Genomic DNA, 11,793 nt, shown 5'->3' on the forward strand with positions numbered 1-11,793 from the left:
TCTTTCCCATGGTTATTATCCTTATATATGACTAAACACCAAATAGTGGTCAAGATTTTCTCCTGTTAAAAAAGGAAAATATAGTTATAAGTTATTTGATCAATATTGTATACCAAATATTTTACGGAATAAAATAAAAATTAATCAGAACTACTGGATGATAGAAAATGATCGAGATTCAACTTTACGATTAAAAAAGCATCAACACTCCTTTCAACAACACTAAATATCATTTTTTTCACCATACTTTACATGTGATTTGTAATTTACAAATCTAATTAGTTTTCAAGTATACATTTGTAATTTACAAATTTAATTAGTTTTCAAGTAATTTCCTTCTTCCATTAATCAAATGTCGAGTATAAATCTCTAATAAAGAGCCAATAGATGGTTGAACCAATTCGTGTAAAAAAAATGGCAAGAATGTTGAAAAAAATCGATTTTAATATGTAGATGTTCAGGGCTCACAAATACATTAAATTCGTATAAAAAAATGGTAAGAAATATTGATTTGGCGAATTCACTATATCCATTTTTAACAAGTTCGCTGATTATTCCATTCGCTCTTCGTTGCTATTGTCGCTGTGTCCGTAGTTGCTGTTGCCGTTGCCACCGCCGCCGCATATTTGTAAAGATGAAGAATCAACGGTTACGGGACTCGACGACGGTCTTTCCAACAAATTAAATATCGAACAAATCATCGTTCTTTGCGGTGAAGCGATATCATCATTTCCAACATCTTTCCAAAAGTTTGTTTCTCATTTCAAGAATTTTTCCATCGTTTTGTCTACTGGCTCTTTAGAATCAGGATTTTCCAATAGAATCGTTTCAAAGACTTTTTTGTCATCATTCAAAGTTTCCACTGGTTTTTCATTCTCGAACACTTGAGGATCTAGCTTTTCAGAAACTACGGACTCCTCGCTATTAGTGATATTTTTGAAGGAAATCAGAGTAAAGTCTCAACACTATGACAAAACGTTATTCTCGGCTTGTACTTTTTCCGATTCATCGGGATTGATCATGGCCTCCGTGGGGTGATTAAATTTTCTCTCGGAACCGATAGCCCCGAGTGTCTGTTGACACTCGTTGGAATCTTCACAAACGTCGCGAGGCTCGAGACCGCAACATTCCTCGCTCGAATCTCGCTTACCCTGTGAAATTTCATAGAAATCTCGAGATTGTTGAAAACATGCACGATTTACGGTGGCCTCGTCATCGATAACTTCGAAGCTCTCCGGAACGTTGGAATCTTGAAATTCTTTAATATAATCATTGAATACGTTGTCGGCGTAAGTGAATTTTTTGTGGTACATTTGTCTCGCTGTAATCGTTATTATCGGATCTCTCGTTTTGAAACACCGCTTCCTAACGATTCTCATCGATATTTTGCATACTTTCGATATCGTCGCTCGTTAATACGTAAATGTCTTTGTCATTGTTGTCCCAACAATTGGATTGAACCCGAAGCGTACGAGAAGTAGGAGGAACGGAATGCAGCAGCGAGGCCGGTAAAGGCGGAAGCGGAGCTTTCGTTTTTTCCTGCTGATTAATTTGAGAAAATGGACCGTTGAGTCCTGCTTATTCAAATCCGTACATATCGAGTAATTTTTTACCACTCGGTATTATCTGATATTTCATAGCCCTCTCGCTAATCTTTGCTTTCGTAACATTATGAGCGTTTTTCTCAGCAAGTCGTTCCGGATTGTGAGCCCAGGGTGTATTTGGCTAGAGGATTTCAACCGTATACCCGCTTTTAACAGCCATCGTCACATACGGGCGCATCTCCCACGCTTCAATGTTCGTATTATCAGTAATGATCGGTGTACGTTCATTCCTCATTGTCTCAGCGGCTCTCGATTGATTGAACATTTGAGCTTCCGAGAGTTTTAGCGGGTGGAATTTATAGAACCCTCTTCGTTCGAGATTAACGAAGAAATCGTCGGTACTGTACACGTACGAGGCAGTGTTTCCACCGAGGCTCGTCGCGATCAGATTATTGGCTAAAGTTGTTTTTCCGCTTCCGGATAAGCCTCTCAATAATACGAGAATTTTATTACTGTCCATTATTTCCACTGTTATTCGAGCAAATGCATTGAGGAGTCCTCGGAGGTGATGGTGTGCTTATCATGTGTATTTCCAGTTTGCTGGCACGCGGAGGTGCTTGCGTTGAGGGCGATAAAAATTGAGACACGCTGCTCATTATCGCGAATGTTATTAGATTTATTTTGTAATCGCTCGTCTCATCCTCTATAACAACATCCGCGTCGTCGTCGACGACGTGTTCCTCCTCCTCCTCCTCCTCCTCGCCTTCGTTCTCATCGTCTGAGCCGCTCATCCCGTTCAATCGATATTGAACTTTCAACTCGCACAATGATTCCGACTCATTTCTTCTCAGGTCTATTTTATTATTGTTGAAACCGGCGATCCTTTGATTCGTCTCTGACAAATCCGTGAACTCCTCCGGACTAATACGTTGCTCAAAATGATCCCAATGTTTTATTCTCGTCTTTCTTGCGCTGTGTGTCTCGGCAGGGTGTCAGTTGGACACCGTGCAATTCTCCATCGTGGCATTTGCCCCGTGCTATTCTCCACTGTGTAACTCTCCTACTGTGTCATTTGCCCCCGGTGCCAAATGCCCAACCGGGCATTTGCCCCGTAGTTCTATTGACCACCGTAGCAGTTCGACATTTCCCCGACGCTCAAGTATTCCCACTTTTCGCACCGTCAGGCTCAGCCATCCCCACCATGCCCGATATGCCTTCGTTGTACATCCCCTCTACTGTGGCAATTGGACACCGTGGCAAATGCCCAACCGTGCATATGCCCCGTAGGACTATTAGCAATTCGGCATTTTCCCGACTCACAGATGTCCGTATTCCCTATCAGCTGTACTTTCCGAATAGAATCACCCGTACCCGATGAAAAACGTCATTCGCGAGAAAATAGAAAAATTTTATCGTTTGGTAACGATTAAGAACACATCCTAGGCAAAGTATTGTTCACTTAATAAAAAGAATTGGCAAGTCATGGAAAGATCGTGTGAGAAGAAAATTGTTTGACGAATAACTGGAAAATTATTTATTGTCATTAGACATGAAATTATATTTCGTAAAAGGATGCTGGATTCTTTTTTGAATTTCTTTCGACTATCAACTTATTTTGAAATGTTTGTGCAATAATGTATGCAAAATAAAAATTTTCCTCTATTGAATTTTTTGCAAAATTTTGTAATCAACTTTTGAACCAATAATATTCCGTATGATAATTTACAAGAAATTTACTTCATGGAACGATTAGTAATTAAGATTTTTTAAAATATTCTTTATATGTAGAAAATCAAATTAGAAATGAAACCATTATAAAAATATGCAGAAGCTCTGTGAAAATCACAGAACCACGAAGGTTCATGCGTACTTTTTGAACGCGAATTAATCTTTACAAATCTTGAAAATTGCACGACCTTCTGGTATTTTTCCTCAATTGTCCTTCAATAGTTGAAAATTATTCTTCGTCAATCAATTTTTTTTATAATCAATTTCAAACCATTACGCGGTATCGTAGAAACCGTTTCAAAGTCTGGCAAACTACTTTGAAAAAGAGGGCAGACTATTTTTTTTTACATCAGAGGTTGCAATAGCAATCAAGTTATGGGACAAAAATGGTTACGGAAAGTTCAAGTCCTCGTTGCAAACGAACAACGTACAAGCATCTTCATCAGCAGAATCTTGCAAAAAATTTTCCTTGCAAAAAGTATTTCATTGATTGGTAAAAGAAAATTTTTTGATTTTCACAGAGCTTCTGCATATTTTTATAATGGTTTCATTTCTAATTTGATTTTCTACATATAAAGAATATTTAAAAAAATCTTAATTACTAATCGTTCCATGAAGTAAATTTCTTGTAAATTATCATACGGAATATTATTGGTTCAAAAGTTGATTACAAAATTTTGCAAAAAATTCAATAGAGGAAAATTTTTATTTTGCATACATTATTGCACAAACATTTCAAAATAAGTTGATAGTCGAAAGAAATTCAAAAAAGAATCCAGCATCCTTTTACGAAATATAATTTCATGTCTAATGACAATAAATAATTTTCCAGTTATTCGTCAAACAATTTTCTTCTCACACGATCTTTCCATGACTTGCCAATTCTTTTTATTAAGTGAACAATACTTTGCCTAGGATGTGTTCTTAATCGTTACCAAACGATAAAATTTTTCTATTTTCTCGCGAATGACGTTTTTCATCGGGTACGGGTGATTCTATTCGGAAAGTACAGCTGATAGGGAATACGGACATCTGTGAGTCGGGAAAATGCCGAATTGCTAATAGTCCTACGGGGCATATGCACGGTTGGGCATTTGCCACGGTGTCCAATTGCCACAGTAGAGGGGATGTACAACGAAGGCATATCGGGCATGGTGGGGATGGCTGAGCCTGACGGTGCGAAAAGTGGGAATACTTGAGCGTCGGGGAAATGTCGAACTGCTACGGTGGTCAATAGAACTACGGGGCAAATGCCCGGTTGGGCATTTGGCACCGGGGGCAAATGACACAGTAGGAGAGTTACACAGTGGAGAATAGCACGGGGCAAATGCCACGATGGAGAATTGCTCGGTGTCCAACTGACACCCTGCCGTGTGTCTCAAGGCAGTTGAGCGTCCTCCCTTCATTCTCGCGCAAACGTGTTTTCCCCTTCATAAGCTTGTTCACAACAGCACCCTGTGAGACTCGTTGCGAAAGCGTGGTGCTCGATAAAGAGACTTTGCTGGTGGATCGTCCACCGTTTCGCTGAGCGTTATCAAACCCTCGATTGATGGTTGTACTGAAAAACAATTGACAATAAAAGACTCTTTCAATTTTCGCCATATCTAAATACCCTCCCCAAAAGAGATTTTCTAAGTTTTTGAACAAACATGCCTCATCCACGAAAATAAGTTATTCCCAGCATCTCCCCCCACTCACACTAATTTTATGAATATTTATCTTAAATCTTAAATACATGATTTTCGGTTCATTCCAGCAGCGAGCCTCCACATTATACGTGTAAATGAGTATATATGTAGGTTCGAGGCTGAAAGGATTAAAAAATAATCGCCGGCAGCGTTTATACAAGTGAATTACTTTGTACTGCTCTTGATGAAATAACAAAGTGAATAAAAACGTCCATGTCGAAGAGAACGTACGGAATAATGAATGTTGAAAATTTTTTCAAGTATTTTTAATAATTCCAGCCGAAAAAGGACAATTTTACAAAAATCAGCAAGAAAAATTCTTTTCTACTCTTAGCTATACTTGAAAATGACTTTGGCGAAAGGCTGAAATAATCCATAGTATAATAAAAAGTGTGATGACGTTTGTGCTCTAGATATTAACCATCTACTTTTCGTTCAGAAAAATTCTCTTAAATATTATATCTTAAATATTATATAATATCCAATGATAAAAGACTCACATTCCCAATTTACAATTTTAAACAATAGAAAGAATAACTGCTGATTCAAGGGTCGAATGAAATATTTCGTTGAGTTTCTTAAGAATCTCTTGTTGCGACTCTTTGATGTATCTTTTGTGTCCATTGGTTTTGCGGAGCTTTTTGTTGATGTGGCTAAAGACACTGGTGGCCATTGATCATTCGAAGCCATCGTTCTATGTGGAATTCTACACTGATCTTACACCGGTTCATCCTGTACAATAAACATGTTACATCAGATTTTGTTCAAACATTTATTACTTTTATTAGGTGTATTTGATTAATCAATAGATCCTGGCACAACGCAATTTATATTCAAAAATGTTTATCGGCCGCTGCTCAATAACTTTTTTTTGTTTAATCTGCTGGACGCAGTCATGTGGGTTAATGTTTGATTATAAAGCTTTCTCAAAAGTTATATCTTCAAAAATGTTTTATTTGATTCTATAATGAGAAAGCTTATTTTATCTTACTGAATTAGAAATGATTTTTATTGATATATATAACCTTGGAGGAATTGACACGGAGATGTCGTTCGATGAATGCAACCCCCTCTTCCTTATCTTTGTAAGTGTATTCTTCATCCACGCTAACAAAAGATTTACTATGAGACCTGTGGAAGAATTAATTATAAATAATTTAGAAACTGAAAATTATAAAATTATTCAATTACATGTCGAAATGATGATATAACTAAGTAAAGGGATACAATATGTATTTACCACAAACTTATTTCTCTCGGCTCAGCCTCGTGTGGTACCCAACACAAACTCGATTCGTTGTTGCTGTCATCCGAATGAAACATTTTAGTCATGTAAAGATTTTCAGAGTTTTCGAGGAAAGAAATTGAAGCTGGCAAAGTGGGACTTCTATCCTTATGAGCTTTATCAATTTCTAGTAAAATTTTCGCCTGTTTGGCAACTTGATTTTTATTCATAGTTGGATTAAATTTTTGCTCGAGGAAATAAACCTTGAATGGATTTGATGATCCAGGACTTTCTAAAAGATCATAATTTTTTTCCTTGTTTTTATACAACATAAAAATCGATTCTGTTTCATGGTAAGTTGTTGCATCTGATTTTTGGTGACCATACTGTTTATTCTCGTTTTCTTTATTATCTAGAATGGATGAATTTTGCATTTTAACTTCAGAGCTAATTTCAGGATATTCATCATACATTCGATTCGCCAGCTTGATAGAAAGATGTTTGGCCTTATTTTTGTTGATGGCTCTACATTCCTGTAAGAAATCTGTATCCGGTGAACGTAAATTCATTGCCGTGTCAGGAAATCTGTTAGATATTTGAAGCTTTGCCTTTTGTTCCCCTTGCATACTTGATGAACATTTTTTATCTAATATCTGGAATGATTCTTGAAGAAAAAGATGCGTAAGTGCTCTGCTTCTCGTAGAACCAGCATTACTTTTCATTGTTTTTTGTGTATTCCGCGGATCTAACTATCATTTTTGGCTGAATATTCATTGTCCGAATGGAGTAATTTCTCATTAAATTCAATGGCGCATTGGTCATTGAATTCTTTGTGTTCGACGGTTTATCGTTAATGGTAAAAATATTTTAATTTGGTGATTTGCTAATTATCAAAATGTGGCCATCTTTTTTGTGACGCGGCGTTTTTTTCGTACTTACGGTATTATTACCGCTTTTCAAAATTCTTTTTCTAATATAGGTGTTTCCGTCATACGCGGACCCCGTTTTGATCGCAAGTCCGTTCGAGAATCCGTCAATGATATTACTAATGAGAAGCTTCTCTTCATCAAAGTTTTGATCGCTGTTTAGATTCACAGGGAATTGCGGAATAGATTTTCCTCTGTGGCAGCGACGGATGGTCACATTATTGTAGAGCCTATTAAAAGTTTCAAATGATCTGGAAACTGATTGTTCATCGTCACCGAAAATGAAGCATTGGTTTTTTTTGTTTGATTCACTGTTCTTTGTTTCCAATTCTACAAAGCTCTTGGGGAAATTATCCGAGAGCATATACTCAGCGATGACATTCCTCTCTTTAACGAGAATGTAATCTGCACATGAGAAAAAATTTAATTATCCACTGATAATGATAATAATAAAAAAATATATGATAAATAATATCTTTGGAATAAGAGTAAATACACAATCTAAAGATATGATGGAGGAAAAATGCAGAAGCTACCTCGCGTCAATTTGTAGTTGGGTCTCTCATCCATGTCAATCTTGGTGATGTCGTTACTGGTGCAGTAATTTCCAAGTATGGCAATGATGTGGTAATAAGCACCATCAAAGGCGTAATGAAACGAGCTGCGACCTTTGTCATCCAAACATAATGGACACCTCTATGTGCTAACAACAACTTGAACACCCCAGCTCTTCCCCAAGCTGCGGCAACATAGACGGGTGTCATCCCATCAACAGATCTAACGTTTGGATTACCTCCATGATGAAGGAAAAGTTTGGTAACGCATTGTGCGAACTCTTCCAATTTGTTGCCAATCGCAAGATGAAACGCCAAAATTCCATGATTCGGAATTACAACGTTTGGATCGGCACATTTAATAGAGAGGAGTGTTTGCACTTGTCTAGAAAAAAAGATTATTCTTATAGTATTTACTTTATATACTTTATAATAGCAATTGCGAAGGAATAAAGATTCTACAGAATATATTTGTTTTTTATGCATATAAATCCAGATTAATAAAATACTTGCCAGACCGTTGAAACATCAATCCGAATTGTTTGAATTCAATAACCAGTCTGCGGTTATTGGATCAAGAAACTTGCACGACGATGTTATTCTGCAGCAATGTACAAAATCTTGTACGTTTCCTTGAATGAAAAAACAGCGAACTGTCAGGCTTGATGTAGTTAGAAATGCATCAAAAAATCCAGCCTTTCTTTAATGAATAACCTTAGATTCTACAAAATACAGAAAAGATTAAATTCTACAGTGATTATCAGATTATCAATATCTTCAAAACAGGAACGTTTAGATATAATGAACATTCGGAGATACATAAGAGTAATATCGAATGAACATAATAATAAATACGAACCAAATATGTGCATCGCTCGACGAAGCGGAGAGGATTCCATGGACACCATACCTTTATCTCGACTGTAATTTTTAAACCTCCTACGATGTGAAATTGCCATCGGCTTTTCAGAATACAATGCGCCTTGGCCAAAGGACACGTCACTTAATCACATTTGTCCGTTTGCAAAACCATTTCCTCGTTTTAAAAAAATACCAGTAACTCGAAATATGCCGGGTGTGTTTATTCCAAATAAAACTCAGCTATGTCTTTCGTGCACGAAAGAATTGCGACCGGGATATAGTTCTACACTGGTATCTAGAAGACAAACTATTTGACTCCAGTTTATCGGGAGCAACTTTAATCGCGCTTGAGCTTTTTCATTACCACCATTATTATTTTATATTATTAGTGAACACTAATTAATCACGTCATTGATAATAAAACTCCTTAGCTTTCCGCAATCTTCCCTGAATTTTTTGTTGAATGTGATTGGCCTAGAAATTTTCTCACCCTTCATTGGTTGCAACAAAATTTCTCTCACCGGGGATTGGTGATCGAGGGGTCCAAGGTGCCTATGTTTGTAGCGGTCAGAGTACGCGTATACAGATACGAAAATCATGAATGTGTTAGTAACTTTTTGCATAATCTTAAGTCCGTACAAAGTTTTTTCTCAGCAATTACGACACCAATCATACTGATTTTGGACTCATTCGACACAGAACTTCTTAATTAGCTGAAAGCTCAATTTTCAAATCCTTACATAACCCATGAGCTTCGTAATTAAAGAAAATGACGTGCCAATTTTACCCCCACCACCGCGAATCGTTTTATTCAGAGAAAGTATAGTCTCGGCGAGAGCCTCAGGCCAGCAGACGACAGGGCTGTCAATGTACTTGTCCCGAGACTCTACCGAGTCTCTTGATGTACAAATTGATGTTTCTCCGCTTAGTGTGAATACAAAGAAGAAAGCAACACAAAACTAACTGAAAGTGATTAGTACTATGGTCCATTGCGTTAAGTGTACCCTACTCAATTAGATGAGCACCTTAGTTTTCTATTTTTTAGGTAGTGTAAGCATCATAGAGGCTGCTTCCCAATAAAATAGAGCCGAAGTGAATAGGTTGTACCGCAGTCTTGACTGTATAACAAGCGGGCATGTCACACCATGTCCAGGTATGTTCTTATGGAAAGGATGGTTTATCATGTTGACGCTGAGACTAAAGTACCATAGATGCATTCTAATCAATGGAAGCATTTTTGGTGCAGTACAATACTGTGCTCACTTCTCATAATTGGTATTGTCTTGTACTGTGCTCGATTATGTACTAGAATCGATTATATATCTTTTCACTTACTATTTTTTTTTTCTCAGGCTCCTCATTGTTGAGCTGCTCCTGAGGATGTTGCTGGGGTTGCTCCTGAGGATGCTGCTGGGGTTGCTCCTGAGGGTGCTGCTGGGGTTGCTCCTGATGCTGTTGCTGTATTGGGGCTCCAGCACGTGCCTCGTCCTCGCCGCCGTTTATTATAATATTTTCGGCCATTTTTCTCGTTGTAATGATCTAGAATGATAATATTTTTCTTTATGAAAATTCATGTAATAACGCTACCGAATTCGAATTATTAAATTTGTTCAAATCCAACAAAGGTTACTTACGTCTTAACTGGTCCGTTGATTTCGAAAAAGTGAAACCGTCGGGTAAGTGTTTCTTTGATAGGAGTGTGAATTATGGAATTTCTTCTCCCCAGATGGCACTGTGTACAATTTTCACTTTGCCGGGGATGTTACATTCTCGTTAAACCGTTAAAGATCAGTGAATAGAGCTTTATAGTTTTTAAATAAATGATATATGTTTACATTTAGTTTTCATCATCATCATCATATATAGATATAAAAATGTTTAACAGTTATTCTGATACACGCCGTGGAAGACGCTAAAACTCGTTCGTATTAACTTGACGTTCAACATTTTTCATTTTTCTCTATTTTCCGATCTTTTCTTCATTTTGCTATAGTGGTATAGTGTTCGAATTTTTTGATTTATTTCTCATGGAGGCGTGGCTGAAATTATATAATCAAAAAGAAGTCGAAAAACAATTTCCGACTATTTTCTTTATCTAGCTGACGAACCCATCTTTGTCCACGTCACTGTCTATTGAAAAAAAACTTGACTGAAATTTATTTGAGATAAATATTTATTTATTGCGATGAAAATTTGTTTGTCATAAAGATTCATATTTTTCCAATGTCCTTAGAAATATCAGGACCTGAATTATCTCAACTGTATAATCGCACTATATATGTGTAGAATATCTTGGTAATGACTCCAACGCCCGCCGCTTAGGGGCGCTCAGCGCCAACTATTTCGGTTGTCACGAGCCATGGAGGTTGCTAAAACTCACAAGTATGAGCTTGCGCAGGCAGCTTAAACTTGGCTCTCTCATTTCCACTTTTTATAAAATTGTTTCCAACATTCATCATTTGACCGTTGTTTTGATGACTGAACGATTATAATTTTCCAATAAGTTACCATCGGTCGGTAATACGTGACCAGTACATGTTGGGATGCGGCGGGAATTCCCCGTTTAGACTCTGTTTTGTATGCTCTCTTTTATTGTTGTTCATTGGTTTATGAAAGCGTGGCTAAAAAAAAAAGGATCCAATGATAAGTGTATTCTACGTGAAGTGATATATGTGAAGTGTGTAGTTTAGTTCAAAATTCTACGCTAGATGTTATATTACATTAACTATATTTCTATCAAAAAAACTTTAAACAGTTTTGATAAAAAGAGAAGTATCGGATGTGCAAGCAATTGTAATAAGTTATGAAAAAAATTGTACGGTAAGTTTTAACAAAGCTCAAGGCTTATTGTCTTAGCACGAGAGAAATAAACCACTTATGCAACTGATCGATCATCTTATAGTTAAAATTGCTACCATATTTTTTCTATGTTCATGAATACAAAATTGATTTATTATTCCAGCAAAATAACTGATCGATACCGAGTCCCTTGATAACATAACAAACATTTTTTGTAATCTTTCATCGTTAATTTCAAATATATTGTAATGAAAATACCGTCAAACCTTGGAGTTAAAAGAAAAAGAAAAATTCAAAACAGGGGTGTACCTGCATTGAAATAGGAGCTACATCGCAATCGTAATAAGGACAGATTGTTCCAAGTTCTATATACTGGCAGGTAAAAGCATTCAGGGCGGGTTGTTCCAACTTCTAGGTAGCTTATCTGGCGGGTAAAAGCATTGACTTGTAGACCTTTAACTGTCAGAT

The 11,793-nt window shown here is 36.9% G+C and overlaps 2 protein-coding genes across 2 annotated transcripts; both read right to left on the reverse strand.

Annotated features, from left to right (window-relative positions):
* Positions 1–289: 289 nt before the first annotated feature.
* On the reverse strand, positions 290–4,874 carry LOC122406351 (uncharacterized). The gene is made up of 2 exons (XM_043411750.1): positions 4,653–4,874; positions 290–2,527 (listed from the first exon to the last, which is right to left on the reverse strand). Exons 1-2 carry the CDS (start codon positions 4,872–4,874, stop codon positions 2,054–2,056), a joined length of 696 nt encoding a protein of 231 aa, XP_043267685.1. The 3' UTR covers positions 290–2,053.
* On the reverse strand, positions 4,720–8,041 carry LOC122405857 (uncharacterized). Its single transcript, XM_043410878.1, has 5 exons — positions 7,648–8,041; positions 6,201–7,516; positions 5,986–6,091; positions 5,461–5,692; positions 4,720–4,830 (listed from the first exon to the last, which is right to left on the reverse strand). Exons 2-4 carry the CDS (start codon positions 6,905–6,907, stop codon positions 5,678–5,680), a joined length of 828 nt encoding a protein of 275 aa, XP_043266813.1. The 5' UTR covers positions 6,908–7,516; positions 7,648–8,041; the 3' UTR covers positions 4,720–4,830; positions 5,461–5,677.
* Between the last annotated feature and the right edge of the window lie 3,752 nt (positions 8,042–11,793).

The sequence above is a fragment of the Venturia canescens genome, chromosome 2 (genome assembly GCF_019457755.1).
Source record: "Venturia canescens isolate UGA chromosome 2, ASM1945775v1, whole genome shotgun sequence".
NCBI classification, from domain to species: Eukaryota; Metazoa; Arthropoda; class Insecta; order Hymenoptera; family Ichneumonidae; genus Venturia; species Venturia canescens.

Excerpts from the sequence above, each read along its gene's own strand:
- LOC122406351 (XM_043411750.1), bottom strand. The coding sequence starts at position 4,874 with ATGGCGAAAATTGAAAGAGTCTTTTATTGTCAATTGTTTTTCAGTACA. Across the intron at positions 2,528-4,652 it reads GGAGGACGCTCAACTGCCTT|GAGACACACAGCGCAAGAAA; the intron begins GAGACACACGGC and ends TGACACCCTGCC.
- LOC122405857 (XM_043410878.1), bottom strand. The coding sequence starts at position 6,907 with ATGAAAAGTAATGCTGGTTCTACGAGAAGCAGAGCACTTACGCATCTT. Across the intron at positions 6,092-6,200 it reads CCGAGAGAAATAAGTTTGTG|GTCTCATAGTAAATCTTTTG; the intron begins GTAAATACATAT and ends ATTCTTCCACAG.